The following is a 15,667-nucleotide window of genomic DNA, read 5'->3' as shown; positions in this document are numbered from 1 at the left end:
AGTTTGACAGTTCGCTTTGCGCATGGCAAAATTGTGAACTTAAATCGTCTCTTACTCAGTTCAGTCATGAAATATCTTCGTGAAACTTTCAGGAGTGATTGAAAATCATCATTTTAGTAAATTTAGTGAATTTTCTGTAATATGAAATTTTGTGATTTTGTACATGTATGTAACCCCTTAAGGGGTTAGAGCCCACATTTTAACGAAAAAAAAATGTTAAAAAAGGTTTTAAGCACCCGTGAAGTTAAATTGCAATCATTATTTAAAAAAAATGTAAAATGTAATAATTATAATAAAGCTGAATGCACTTAAATTTCCATTGATATTTTGAAGTTTTTTGAAAAAAATATTTGTTGTCTATTTTTTTAAACAATTTTTAATAATGAGGGGGAGAGGGTTGGTCAACAAAAGCTTTGTAAAATATTTGCAACAGCTTTATTTCTCCGTTTTCAACATTTTGTCATTTCAAACATTTCAACATTTTGTCTGCCTGAATTCGTTATTCAACTGTAATGAGTTCGAATCCCGAGGGAAGGTTTCTAAATAAGTTTGAGGGTCAGTTCATAATTTTGACTTTCAAATTAATATAGAATAGTTATATTTTTTGTAATTAGTACAGATTTCTAAATATTTTCAAAAATAGTTGATGATAGTTTTGACGATATTTAGTAGTTTAACTCACATTAAAAAATGTGAAATTGTTTTATTAGGAATTTTTAACAAAATATTTGTGTCCTAAAATGGGAATCAAAACATTAACAAATCATTCGTTTTTTTTATCAAAAACAAATAAAAAAAGATTAGTTTAAAATAAACCTTAATTTTGAAAAGGCATAAAATCACTTTTTGGTCAGCGGGCCGTTTTACATAATCTTTCAAAATGGGTCCGCGAGGCACAAATATTCACCTCGCGGGCCACATACATATTCGAACATACTTTGGTCACCCCTGGTGTAGAGGTAATTTTGGGTTAATTGGGTGCCCTAAGGAAAATGTAATTTTTTACTATTCTTTATTTTGTATTTTTTGAAGAGTTTTTAATTTTCAACGCAAAAAAAAACCTAACAAAATTTATATGCAAATTAAAAAAATGTTGTGGGTATCTTCCCAAAGTTTGGTTCGATGCAAAAATTGCGGCAGCGTTTGGGTAAATTTTACTCAATGTTAAAGAGGGGAAAATGTCAGATTGTTTTGATTTTTTCTAAGAGTTATAAACTGACTGAAGTTTACCCTAATCTGTTATTTGCCTTAGCTACTCATTACTGCAGCCCCGTTTCCCAATATGGAATATCATCTTAACATGATTTTTCAAATTCCCTAGAACGCGTTGACACGCTGAATTTGTTTTGATGATTTTTGTACACCTTTGAAGACTGCGATTTCTGTCAATGATTCTGTTTCAAACGTTCAAACTTGCAAAGTAAAGCCGCAAAAAACAGCTTCTTCACCTTTTCCACCGGCCAATCACGATCCTCAACACAGTCGAACTGGCACGGATATCGACCGAATTATTGCGCCCTATTCCCACCGCCACAGTGCCAAACTATTCCGAAATTGTATGGAATGTTATTCACGGGTGGCAGTGCTGCCAGCGCCCGATCAAAGATGGTGGCGCCACCGTCGAAGGGTGACAATTTTCACACCCAAATTTACGAGTCGATTTCGTTCGTCGCCAAAGAATAAAATATTCTGCAGATGTCGACACTGGTCTGGTTTTTTTTTTTTCTCGCGCGCTCTGGTAATCACCTACCCCCGCCACCGAGGTATTTTTAAATCCTCCAGGAGGGAAGCCGGGATCGACGACGAGGGGGTCGAGACAGGTGGCAAATAAAATATGTCGCCTGTGGCCACTGCCGCCGGGGGTTACTAATAATAGTTCCTACCAGAGATCTCTAGCAGAGCAGTGAGTGAGAGCAAGAGGGACAGTAATAAGCACTTGTGGCCAAAAGTACATCAAGTTCGCGCACACACTGGCCTGGCAGAGGTGACAAATTGTACAATAAATTACACCGATGTACGTCAGCGAGGCCGTTTGCAAGTGCCGCAGCACATTTGAGTGGCCCCGGGGTTGGCCACCCTGGTCTCAGCGCTAGGAATGTTGATTTATTCGTTTTAAATTGTATATTTTTTGGGCGGAGCTGAGTGTATGTTCGATGTATGGGGATAATGTGAGGGTTTTTATGCATAATGAGCACTAAAAAGTGGGCTTGAACTAGTTTAATTTAGTGTGTAATTGACATTTGGTTCAAAATTTTGTTTCTTAATACCTGGAACTGATTGTTTTCGTTTAGCAGTGTAAAGTGACAGCCGCGATAAAGTGTTTTCATTTGAGAGCGTTCTTTTATTACGTAACGTAATGTAAAGATCAACTGACGTGAGCATAATAGACTGTTTGTTTACATTACATACTTGAAGTTTTGTTTCAGCTAAATTTGATGATTCAATTTCTGACTCTAAATTATGTATTTGTGATGCACGCTAAGTAAAAATAACTATTTTTAGGTAATTTGCACTAAAAATAAGTCAAAAACTAAAACATCTCTTTGGTCATATGCACCCAAATTTGATTAAATTTAGCAATTTAGGGTGAGAACAGTTTTTTCGTAATCAAAGTGATTCTGGATTAGCGTGTAGCTGAAAAAGAAACAAACATTCCAAAATCTTTCCTAAACTGTTTCGGATTTGACGATAACGAAGTGAAAATAACTCAAAAATGAGTTATTATTGATAAGCGTGATATTATTGGATCTATTTGAACTAAATACTACACGGTGTAGCCTACACCGCTTGTTCACTGGATTTGAAGTATTTTTTCGCTTTTTCACTCAAGACTGATTTTATTTAGAATCGAAATAAAAGAATTTTATGATATGCATTCCTATAAACAACTATATAAGCAAAAACAAATTCTTTCAAATTTACACGCTGAGCAACAAATCGGCACAAATCTTTCGTCATAATTTTTCAACGTTCCTGCGAAATTCACACGCACTCTGCTATATCAAATAAACCACACGCAGAAAAAAAAAACCCCGCTGAATCAAATGCGATGAAATCACCCAAAAACGAATTCCACCATCGAATTAAAAAAAATCGCATCGATTCTCCCCCCTCGAGAAAAATCCCGCAATATTCTCGAAAACAAAGCGCGACGAAAATTCGAATCCCGCTCATTTGGCACGCAGCAAAATGGGGAAATGATGAAATAAACAAAATATGTTTATGATTTGGAGAAGATCGCTGGACGCTGCGCGCTAGCTTGCTGGCCTTGGACAGATGGAACCGGCAACCCGCGGGCAAAACCGGGTCAACGCTTCCGATGTCTTGCGTGCGCCATTTTGATTAGCTTTTATGGGCCGTTTCCTTTGGAAAAACCCAACAGGTCGTAAAATTAGCTAGTTAGTAGTCGCCGACGCGTTCTGGAATTAAGAAGATTGTTTTTAAATTTAATTTTGATTTGGTGACGCTCGTGTCTTGGAATATTTGTGACGTAACGCCTTAAGCGTTATGGCCTATCTACAATCACTTAGCTTAGAAAATTTCACTTAGCTTAGGAATTTGAATCAATGGAAATGAAGCCGAGCTTCTACAATGGAAAAGTAATCAAATTAGAAACTGACGTATGATTTGAAAAATTTCAAAATCTACGGTAAGTTGACGTTTCAATATCAAAGGTAAACAAACAACTGCATAGCAACGTATATCAGCCCAGAAAAATTTCTAAGTTGATTGTGGATGACGGCCGTAAGTTGCGTACTTTCCTAAGTAACTACTTTACTTAGATGTTCTAAGCTAAGTGATTGTAGATAGCCCATTACGTTTTCAACGTCATAACTTCAATTAGGCTTTATATTGCGACGTCACGAACGAAAACAGATACTCTTGTCAAAAACGTAAACATTTCACGTGAACTGTCATTTTCCTTGTCGACCAAATTTTTAAGGTTAGAAAAATGTCCCAAAATGCAAACTTCTCACCCAATTTTCCAATTTGTGATGGCAACACTGCCCGCCTTTCCATCATTTCAATCCCAGCTCAGCTGCCTCGTCATACATCGTGTTTTTTTTCGCTCGCCCGATTCGCCGAGAAAGATAAATAAATCGCGCGTGAAAAGTGTCTTGCCCCTCGCATTCGCTGCGCGGTTTTGAAAATTTTGCTGGATCCACTTGGCGTTTTTTGGCTGGCGCAACTCGGAAAAAAAACAAGAAAGCCGCGCGCACGATTAATTGCGACAATGATTCGAATCGATGTTTTTCTCGCGAGGGGAGCACAAACTCACTGATGGATCTCGAAATTTGTTTACCTTCGCCAGATTTGTTCAGGTTGAGAGTCTTATTTTTCCGAAGCTTCGTCCGGTCCAGAGGAAAATGATTTTTTTTCACAAAATTTCCTTACGGAGGCAGATTTGTGTTGGTTGACTTTGGAGAAAGATCGAGTGGCGACGATGTGTCACCATTAGTGGACAGATTTGTTTGCAAGATTGGAAGATACATCTGCCAAAAAGGTGGTGGATCCAATTATTAAAAAAAAGACAACATTTCAAACAATTGCAAGCAGATTTTACTGTTTTGAGCATTAGCTTGAGAAAAAAATAATATGAAAAAAACTCAAAATTAACACGTTTTGATCAACATCCACTAATCGTGTAGCAACTCACAGCAGCACTGAGCACTTTACGAACTGTCACATGTACACACATATTAAATACGGCTTAAATTGAGTTAAATTAACCCAAATCTCAAATTTGCTCTGACTCATTCCTGAGTAGGATCGATTTTGACGAACTCTGAGTGCAATCCAGCTAAACAACATCGTCCGCCGGATTCACAACTCCAGATTGAACGATGATTTAGAGAGAGATTTCCTCCTTTTCCGGCCTGTCCTGCCACACCTATAGACAACGACCAAACGTTCCGGAGCGGAAACATTTAGCCACGCTATATTTAAATGTCCGCGCGGCCGGCGGCGTCGCAGTCTTTTGAATGAGTTGGTAGAACTTCAGCTTAATACTTGGGGCACGCGTTGAAGGGAAGATCTTGGCTAGGTGTTGGTTAGCGTGTATAGAGCGAAAGGAAAGTGATCATAAATTTATGCAGTTTTATGACAGGGCGGCGATGGCAACGGCGGATGGGGTCGCGTACTTGGCCATTATTTTTGGAACATTTAGCATTAGCTCTGTGACAGCTGGTCGATCGGTCGGATAGTCGTAGTTGGCTGGAGGCGATGCATTTTAGCGCTTGCTGGGTGTTTGACAGATATCGAGTGGTTGCTTTCAAAACATGAGACGGCGTGTGGTCGATGCTGGAGATGCTGCAACTGTCAGTTTGACATTCCGTATTCGAAGGATTTGTCGAAGGAGATCAAGAAGTTTTTGCTCAATACATTATCTTTACATTTCAAGGTGTACAATTTTCCAATACAATCATCAGGTGTGGCATTGATTATTGACCCAGACTCAATGTCACCCCTGATGACGATAGATAAAAAAACTACTGTCACTCATCCACATTAACGACCCCCGGGTCTTTTGTGGTCTCTATTGCAAGTTTCTGCTCGAACCTAGGAGTCCGAAGGCTTGAATGGGGAGAGCACCCAAACCTCTTTCTACTCCAAGGAACCTTCCACCCCAGTGTTTGAACTGACGGCCTTCGGATTGCGAGTCCAACCGCCGCCAGCGATTCCACTGGAGTAGGCTTGGTTTGGTGTGTTGTTTGTACTTATGGCATGGAGACGACTCCTACACCTGGAATGACTTAACGGCCTAACAACCAAGGCCGGGACCGACATTTTACTTCCTCATCCGATGGAAGGTTGGAGCAGATGGCCTCTATTTGTTATTTAAAGCAAATTCCAACTTACTCAAACTTAAGCTGGAGTTTTTCTTTAAAATAAAAGGTCTAATGTTTAATTTTTTTTTTTTGCTTTTTGTGTTTTTGAAACCACCTTAAGAAAGAGATACAAGGTTTTAAAGTCGAAAATCTACAACAATTTTGAAGCTGAAGGTCGGTTTGTTTACATCAGAATCAAAGGTCCCGATAAATAATCCAAGATAAAATTTGTTGCTCTTCGACCGAATAAACAATAGTTTACCACGACATAGAACCAACAGAGCATTATGAATATTACTGGGAGCTTTTGGAAAGTGACAGCTCGGGATGTTTGTTTACATCAATGAACTCTGATGAGTTTTTCTCATTTTATCGGTAATCTCGTATTTTTTGCATTGTGCAGCGTCTTATTTTAAAAATATAAAAATGTGGGCTATTGGACATTTGAAAAAAAAAAACTTCAAAAAGCTTATCACAAATGTCATAACAATGTTTACTTATGCACGAGTAGTTTCTTCGCAAGTGTGTTTGCTTTTTCTTTTGTAAAACCTTTTCCAGTGGAAAATGCAGTTTTTCTTTTATAATTATTATTTTTGGGGGAAAAATCTTAATATTTGCCTGGTGACTTTATTCCAGTCAGGATTCAGCTAGAATATTTCGTGACACCATAATATCTGTTAAAAATAATTATCATCATACGATAATTAGACGAAATCTGAATTTTTTTTGTCCTTTTTTTGTCTTTTTTTTGTTGTTGAAAAATAAAACTCTAGAAATGGGTACTAAAGCCCTATGTCAATTTTTATGTACAACGGTTAAAAAAAACGATTAAAAACCATTTCTGATCACTTTTTTTCATTTGAATGCAAAAAAATATTGACAAGACAACATTTTTTCGATGGATCAACTATGGTCCCCTTGGAACGAGCTGTCAAGTAGGAACTTTTCTGTCAAGAAGGACCGCGAGGTTAATTTTTCCAAATTGATTTAAAAATCCATTTTAAACTCTTTGAGGTTGTACAAAGGCTTCATTTAAGGACCCAATTGAACCTGCACTTTTTCTCGCATTTATGACAACTAGAATTCGAAAATCTAGGCAACCACTTGTTATTTGGACAGTTACTGGAAACTTCAAGCAAAACAATGTAAATGGGTCCATGCCAAACTGGAAACAAAAAGTCTATCCTGCTCACGGCATATTGTGTTTACATTAGGAACGAGCAAGATAGACTCTTTGTTTACACTTTGACGACATTGGCCCAATAAAATTGTTTTGCACTACAGAATTGCGGTTGACAGCTGAAAAACTGCGAAACCTCTGCGCACTTTGATCAATTTTGACGAATTAAAATTTTTCCGGTACAATTTGACAAGTCGCAATACTGCCCAGTCACGGAGTTCTGACAGGATTCTGGCAGAATTCGATCAGGGCTGGAAATTCGAACAGCATCTGGAAGGAATTCAAAAAGGCTAGCGGATTATGACAGCTCGCAGAAAATTATTTTGTAGAATCAGCCTGTACGAGGTTTGATTCAACAAAATTTTTGATTTTCTCAATTCCACAAATTTTTGTTGTTGTTTTGAAAAAGTTGCTTTGACGTTTAGCGTTGATTCAACAAAAATCTTGATTTTCAAATTAACAAAACGTTTTGTTGATTCAAATATGCCTTATTTTTCTGCGTGAGGATGCGATCGATAGCAATTATATCAGACAGCTATTCAGTGCCTGCTACATTTAATGGAGCCTCCTGGTGCTTCACTGACAACAATTTCCCGGAACAATCAACCACGCGTCTCCATCAACGGAACCTTCTCAACCACCTGCGCTGAACCACTTGTGGCCGCGGCGGACCATAATCGAAATCAGACCGCGTTGCGTCTCCACAATCCGATCAAAACCGCAATTTTCTCCTTTTATTGATGGGACCGCCGCCTACTGTGCGGGTGACACTTCATCGTGCGATGTTTTTCTTCTTTTTTTTTCGCCCTCCATCGATGATCCCGGCCTCTCTCACTTGAAAGACTTTCTCTTTCTCCGCCGCGCCAACTTTGATCGGTGCGATGTTATTTTTTGGAGAGGAGGAGGAGGTTGCGCGCACGTTCCGTCGATGATGATCGTCCAGCTGAAGGGAGAAAGAGGGAGGAGGGGGGACGATCATGATCGCATCAAGCATATCTCGCGCGGAGAAGCAGATTCTCTCGTCACTTTTGCTTCCTCGAAGGAGGAAAAAAGCGGCACCTTCATGGAAAGAAAGGGGGGGGGATGTTGGGGAAATTTTCGGGAAAAGCGGACGGCGGACGGGGTGGCCAGATTTTTCTCCAATGTGCGCGCGCGGACACGGCCACGGTGTCCAAAATATTTTGTCTCATTTATAAAACGTCGCTGGGAACGTTTAGACGTGTGGAGCCCCGCCGAAGCTCTCGACAGCTCACCGACGACGACGACGACGGCCGTGTCCCGTGGACCCCTAACGAGTTCTTTGTCCAGCCTGCTGCTTTGTGGCCACTTCCGGTCCGGTTCCAATTTCCGGTTCGCGTGCTCGCGCTCGTTTGTGTTTGACTGTGCGTGTCAGAGTCCGCGTGTTGGGCTCGTGTGACCAACTCACTTCCAAAAAAGGAATAAAAGTGCCCAAAAGTGGAAGCCACACCCCGTTTAAGGCGATCGTGAAGAAAAATCGAAGTGATCGATCGAGTGATCCTTGAAGGAGAAACGATCACCGCACCGAAGGAAGCGCTGGAGTACTAGATCGTTGAGATCGTTTGCGACGAGAAATACCGAAACTGTACGTACGACGTCGAAGACGTCAATGAGGAAAGGATCGTGAGTGAGTGAGTGAGTGAGGATCGCGTGGTGATCATTCATTGATCGGGTTCGACACGCTGCCAAAACGATTGATTTGACGGGTGGAATTGCTCCAGTGTTTCGTCACAGCACACTGCGATGGAGTAGCAAGTGTGGGTGTGTGCGCGATTTTTTTCAGTGTGTTCGTAGCGGATTGACAGATATCCAGTGCGTGGTTGTGTGGCGGCCATTTTGGAAATTCCAGACGATACAACCCTGCCTTCCGCCTCACTCACTCACTCCAGCCCTGAGTTGTGCGCAGTTGTTGAAGAACATGTTGTGCGAATGCAATAAAATCAGTAATTCTGTTCCAGGGTTTTGACGGTTGATTGCTTTAAGATTACGTTTCTGTTGTTTTAGTTCAAATTTTGCTTCCAAGTTCTGATTTCTTTTTTTTATGTATCCGTGAATTTTAGCCAAAAAATAATTCAAACTCGTCACAAATTATGTTTTGCTGAAATTCACGATAAATTACTATTTTGACCTTACTAATCGCGCCGCACGCTCTGAACCTGCTCCGGAAAAACAAATTGATTTTAAAGAAAATTCCTGCAACAAAACTTCAACAAAATTTAAACCAAAAAAATATCCAAATGGTCACACCCTTGACCCTTTGGATATGTCGAACCGATCAGTAGCGAAAACCGAAGATCCTCCGTGCACCGGAACTCAACCAACTCGGGTACAAATTGGACGCACGATTCTTCCAGGCCTCCGGCGGTTCCGTCTCCACGGAAAGAAATCAGCACTCCACATTTTTAACATTCCATACCCGTTTCAACAAAACTCACACGCCAATCTTAAAGCAATCAATTTTCATCTCCTTCCGAACCTACTTTGATCCCGCGCGATCAGTTTTCGTCACCACTAGCAACGATCGTCGCGGAATAAGTGAAAGTTCTAGGAACAAGTGACCTCACCCTATCACTCATTGCTCATATCTCAAAAACGAAGATAAATAAAGAGAAAAAAAGAGGAAGTTAGAAAAAATGTGGAGTGACGAGGAGACGGAACCGGTGGAGGCCAGCTGGGAGGAGTACGCGCAGATCTACCGGAGCTTCGAGCAGTTTATGACCATCTCGGAGCACGACCGCAAGCAGACGGTCCGGGTGTTCCACATCGAGCAGGATGTGCCGGCGGCGGAGGACAGCGTGCTCGACTTTGTGCCGATAAACATGTACGCGGCGATCTTTATCGAGTCGCACAAAGGTATATCGTGGATCGGTTGTGGGCGGTTCAGGTTTAGCGTGTGAGGGCGAAGCGATCTGTCAAAATTGTGGGACGCATTGATTTGTCGGAAGCTTGCTTTCCATGTGGGAATTTGGACCAGTGTAGAGCAAAACTGTTTTTTTCTTGCTATTTAAATAAACTACCCTTAACTACCCTATTCAAAGCACTCAAACGTCAAAGATCAGATAGCACACTGATGTTTACATTTTAAAACCTTTTCTCGACAATTTCAAGCCACTTGATTTCGTGCATTTGATAAATTTCATTTTGAATAAATAGCCAAAACTGAGGACTTCAGGACCACGAGTCCAAGGCATTCCAATTTGAATTAATTTTACTAAAATTTTCTCCTTATTTCAATCTAATATTTGTCGAAAAACACATTTAGAGTAAGCTTTTCCGAAATGTGATCACAGAGCGAATTTGCTAGTAAAAATTGGAACGCATTTGAATTAGCTGAATTCGCAAATTGGAACAGCTGTCAATGTCAAAATCACCAAACCACGTGTTTTGAAATTGTCGAATGGCGATGGTTAAATGTCAACATCAGTTTGACAGCTCATTTTGACAATTGCGTGTTTTAAAATCGATTTTCATCGATTTAATAAGTTACTCAGGAATGATTTTGGAATGTGTTCTTTTGGGCAAATTTCTTTATAAATTAAGTGTATTTATTTAACTAGAATTTTAAGATAATTTCTCCCAGACTCAAGTGAAAATTCACTCATAACGAATGAAAGCCAACCCAAAACTGTGTAGCTTCAATTTTATCTAAATCTGACGGAAATTTACTTTGATATCAATTTAGGTGCTGTCCAAAAAAAATCAGAGGTTGGTTTTTAAAGCCGTTTTCGGATCGGTTCTCGATCAATAACAAATGGAGCACCCTCAGTCGAGCAGTTTTTGACAGTTCGCTCCATAATAAATACATTGTAGAAAAAAGCAAAAACTGCTCGAATGGAAGTGCTCCATTATAAAATATCTACTAATTTGTGGAAATATCCTTTTTGACAACTTTATTGTCTTCTTTCGATCTACTGTTTTTCGTTCTTTTCGAACGTTTCGATCGATATTAATAAAATTGTACAAGTTCTAGGTTAGTTGAATTGGCAAAATTGTCTTTTGCAAGCAGACCATAACTAAACTTTTCGGCACCCTAAGCAAACGTCAAATCAAAACAAATTGTTGCCGGATTTTGTCCCGGATAAGCTCCGGCAGCAATTTTGTATTGTTTGACGTTTGCGGTGTTGCCGGAAAAAGGTAAACAAATCACTTCGTGCATCAGCCAATAGTGCAAAGATTTGTTTACTATTTACTGTTTAGGCTTTTGACATGTCCATAACGTTTAACATAATGGCGCCTACTATAAAAACAAAATAAAACACTACTCAAAATGTCAGAATTCTAGCTCCTTCAACCGGCATTTTCAACCTAGCAACGCCCTTTGTTTACAACAATCACGCGCATTTGTTTACCTCACACCGGCAAAACTGCTTTCAAAACAAACGCATTCCAAGGCCACATCCATCATAATGGCCCCGCGGCCACAGTGCCGAAGTACACGCAGCGTAAAAACAAACCAACTTTGTTTCGATCTCCACGGCCTACTGTACGAAATGGAGCGAGAGATCGGGATTTCTCCTCAAACAATAATTGTGCGCGAAGAAAATGTGGTACTTGCGATTGCGAGTAAACAGCTGGATCTTTGCTCAAACTAAGCCGAGATTTTGATTCGACCCTCGCTGAGATTAATTACATTCCGGGTAGATGAGCCGCAAAAGAATTTGGCCAGCATACCGGCCTCTTTTTCGAACTCGAATCTAGGTGGCAAATGAGTGATGCACGAACGAGCAAATGTTGGCAGCACTGGATGGCGCGAAGCGCCATAATGGCGGCGATTGCTATAAAAAAGAGCCGTGTAACACGTGTTCGGCAGCCGCTCTGCGAGCGAGTCCTTTATAATTTATTGACTTTCTCACCAAAAAAAAACGCAACGAAAGGAAAATTAAAAGTGAAATTCAACTTTACTAAAATAAACATCGCTCGCACAAAGCTTCAAACGAGCAAGATCAGAGATGAGCCATAAAGGCGCGAAACAAAAAGGAAAACAACATTGTGAGCGGTTCTAGCAGCAGCAGCACTATTTGGGTGATTTAGTGTCAACTTAGAGCGTGTAATGACCACTACCCAGAGGGGACATTTGACGTTTGTTATTTGCCGAAGAGAGCATATATATTTTACACTGACGATGGGCGACGTTAATTGGTTGGAACGCGCGAACGACGACAGTTGATGGAGGCGCAAGGTGGATTGCGAGCGTCCTGAGGTTTCGTTGAAATTTATTGTCTTTTCGACGCACAGATGGTCTCTGCACCTTACTTTTAAGAACAAACATGTGGGACGATCACGATCTCGAACCTGGTGGCAGGTGTTAGGAACACGCATCGAACGTGATGTTGTTGTTGTTTTAGGTAGTTTATGAAGTGATGGTTGATGATTTAGAAGCAGTTTTTAGTGTAAAATGTAGTTTAAGTGGAGGGAAAACATTGGGATGACATGTTGGACTGTGATGGGAATCCGATGCTTTTTCGTGTTTTAGGGCAAAAACAGATAAATTTATTGTGACATGAACATAATTAAAAAGATCTAAGCTGTCTTCCTTTGTAAATTTATGTTTCGTCGTATCATAAATGATGGAATACCATACCATACCAGAATAATTATGTATTAAATGGTTCACATTTACCGGATTTAACTCTTGCCAAATAATGATCATATCTGGCAACACTTTATGAAATCTATTCTACAGTTGAAACAAATATAAAACGTTATAAGGAAGGAAGAATCAAGATCTTCCTCTTTTAAAAGTGGTATTTAAACACCTTATAATCTGCTTCTTGGTGAGAGATTTTCTGATAGATTTGGTGTCTTGGGAAGAATTCGATCCTAAAATTTATGAACCTTTGTTCGACCGCAAAGAATTTAAAATGGATTCTAAATTTCATTTAAAAAAATAACTTCGCGGCCTTCTCGACAGAAAGTACCCTACACTCAAAGTAAAAAGTATCCTTTTTTCATGTTCACCCGTCGTCACCCTTTAAAAGGGTATCGAAAATGTACTGAATTTGACATACCCTTTTAAAAGGGTGACGCCGGGTGAACTTTAAAAAAGGATAGAAAGTATCCTTTTTGAGGATTGAAAGTACCCTTTTGAGGGATACTTCTGACTTTGAGTGTACTTGACAGCTCGTTCCAAGGAGACCATAGTTGATCCATCGAAAAAATGTTGTCTTGTCAATTTTTTTTTTTGCATTAAAATGAAAAAAAAAGTGATCAGAAATGTTTTTTAATCGTGTTTTTGTGCAGTTGTACATGAAAATTTACATAGGGCTTTAGTACCCAATTATTTTTTTATTTTTTGCATCAAAATGGGAAAAGTGACAGACATGGTTTTAATCATGTTCAATCCCGTTTTTCACCGAATCACATGAAAAATGGCAAAGGACCCCATTTGTTGCTCAAAATGATAAAATATAATTTTAATTCTGATTTTTTCAACTCTCGACTTACATTTGGGAGGAGAGCAATTCCAGCCCAAAACAGTGTTGTTTTAGGTACTTTTTTCTCGACCCTCTCCGATTTCAATGAAACTTTATAGACATGTTATCCTCATGGCTACGTCACGACTGTCATCCACATACAAGGCGAGTGAAGTCAAAATCGAACCAAGATCGAACCAAGTTTTTAGCGCGTAGCGTTTGAAAAGGTCGTATGCGCATCGGTCATAATTTACAAAAAATAAACACTTTTTTTTAGTTTTTTTTTTTTTCTTAGGCTGGTACAAATTTTATTTAAAGTTTTTGCCCCCACCCCTCCAAAGTTTTAAGCATAAGCATAAGCATAGGTGCCCACCCGCAGTTGCTACTCCGTTATTGACCAGGACCTCCAGAAGTTACATCCACGAGCCGTGGAAGATAAGTGGGTGCTATCTTTCCTCGCTTCGCAACTTCTCAAAGGCCCCTATCATGCTGATCAATACCGGCGCCGGCCACGACCAGTGGTAGGGTCACGGGGAAGTGGATGGGAATGTTAGTCCGATACTTGCGTGATAGAGACCGCCCAATCGACTGCTTCTCAGACAAAGTATCACATGAGTTTTGAGGGGGTTAGTAGATGGGTATGAGGTCAGGATTCACGAGTGGCAGTGATGTGACCATGAGCATTTTGTTTATCGGTTGAAATTTTAAATCTTAGGCAGCCGGCTGCGGAAAGATAAATAATTGATTATTTAAAAAGTTTGTTTTAATCGAACGCGTGCCAACCGAGCGGTATTTTTACTGTTGGTACAATTAAGATAACGCGAGCAAATGTCAAAAATAGTAGATGAGTTAATACTAAAGCTGCCAGTTGGAATAAATTATTACGATCAACGAATATAAACGAAAAGAAAACAGGACACCACGTAACCGATTGTAATGAAATTAAAACAATAACTTAAACGAACTTAACCAGCGGCGTGCCTTCCTATCAACGATGATAAAAGAAGGACTTATAAATTTAAAATATAAAAAGACTCCAAAAAATACGTTGCATAGTAACCGCGAAGTCCCGCTACTCACAATCGAATCCGAAAGATAGCTATCTAGAATTTTAAATATAGTATTAACTCGACCGCGATCCTCCAGAAATTCTTCGTCGGCGTGCCTTCCGATCAACGGTGATGTAAGAAGGGCTTTATTCATTAAAATGATTTTATATCATAAGCCTTAAAACATATTCGTCGGCGTGCCTTCCGATCATCGATGATATAGAAAGGACTTAATCCAGCAATACGACTTGCTTGTCTCGAAAAAAAAAAGAATTCGGATCGTTTCTATCGAAAACTATGTAAAGAGAACAAAAATAAACTCATTGGCCAACGAACGCGCGAACTAAAAATAAAGAAAAAAGAAGAAGAAGAAGACCAATCACCCCATGCACACAAACAGCGACACAAAAGAGATGAAAACAACACGAATCAGAAGAAATCCAATCACCCCATGTACACTAATAGCGACACAAAAGAGATGGAAAATAACACGAAAAAACAGGACTGCGCGTCCACACAGGCACCGCACTACTGATGCCATTATTTAATTATAATGACCAATCACCCCATGCACTCGAACAGCGACACAAAAGAGACGGAAAATAACACGAAAAAACAGGACTAAGCGTCCACACAGGCACCGCACTACTCGCCCCCACCCCTCCAAAGTTTTCCCGAAAAATCAGGGGGCAAACAAATATTTTTTTTTCAAAAAACTTCAATATTTTTATGAAAATTTAAGTGTAATTAGTCAAAATCAATTCAAAATGAATTCCCCTGCATTTTTTAGCATGTTTGGGTTGATTTAAAAATCTTTTGAATTTTTGAAAATTTTCGATGTCTACTATCGCTGAAGTTTTTTTTTCGCTAAAATTTTTGTTTTCGTCAAATTTTACATTTTTTGAAAACTTTTATTGCAAAACAACTGAACTAGTGTAAAATACATTTTAAAACACTTTTTCCATGCAAATGTTGAAACTATGGCATGTTATTTTAATATTTATATTTTTTTATTTTTTTGCCCCCCCCCCCCCCCCCCCTCCTCGACTCCGGCCAGAGCCGAGGGACAAATTTTTTTAAAAATATTTGCATCGGCCTTAAAAACAAATTTCATTTAATCTCTTGGGGATCAGCATTTAATTCCATCGAGCACCTAATGTTGGCAAATTACCTTCTTGG

The 15,667-nt window shown here is 39.5% G+C and overlaps 1 protein-coding gene across 8 annotated transcripts in view; it reads left to right on the top strand.

The window, feature by feature from the left end:
* The window catches only part of LOC120418340 (filamin-A), a 78,585-nt gene that overhangs the window by 56,043 nt on the left and 6,875 nt on the right, over positions 1-15,667 (top strand). Inside the window, exons 1-2 of one of the 8 annotated variants that reach the window (XM_039580690.2) lie at positions 8,205-8,611; positions 9,526-9,879. The exons of the other annotated variants lie outside the window; for them this stretch is intronic. Of the exons in view, the coding sequence (XP_039436624.1) occupies positions 9,660-9,879 (220 nt within the window). The 5' untranslated portion in view covers positions 8,205-8,611; positions 9,526-9,659. Of the gene's footprint in view, positions 1-8,204; positions 8,612-9,525; positions 9,880-15,667 lie in introns of those variants that run through there. 8 annotated transcript variants of the gene reach the window in all.

The sequence above is a fragment of the Culex pipiens genome, chromosome 1 (assembly GCF_016801865.2).
Source record: "Culex pipiens pallens isolate TS chromosome 1, TS_CPP_V2, whole genome shotgun sequence".
NCBI classification, from domain to species: Eukaryota; Metazoa; Arthropoda; class Insecta; order Diptera; family Culicidae; genus Culex; species Culex pipiens.
Note: the sequence above shows the minus strand (reverse complement) of the source record. Positions and strands in the feature narration are given on the sequence as shown.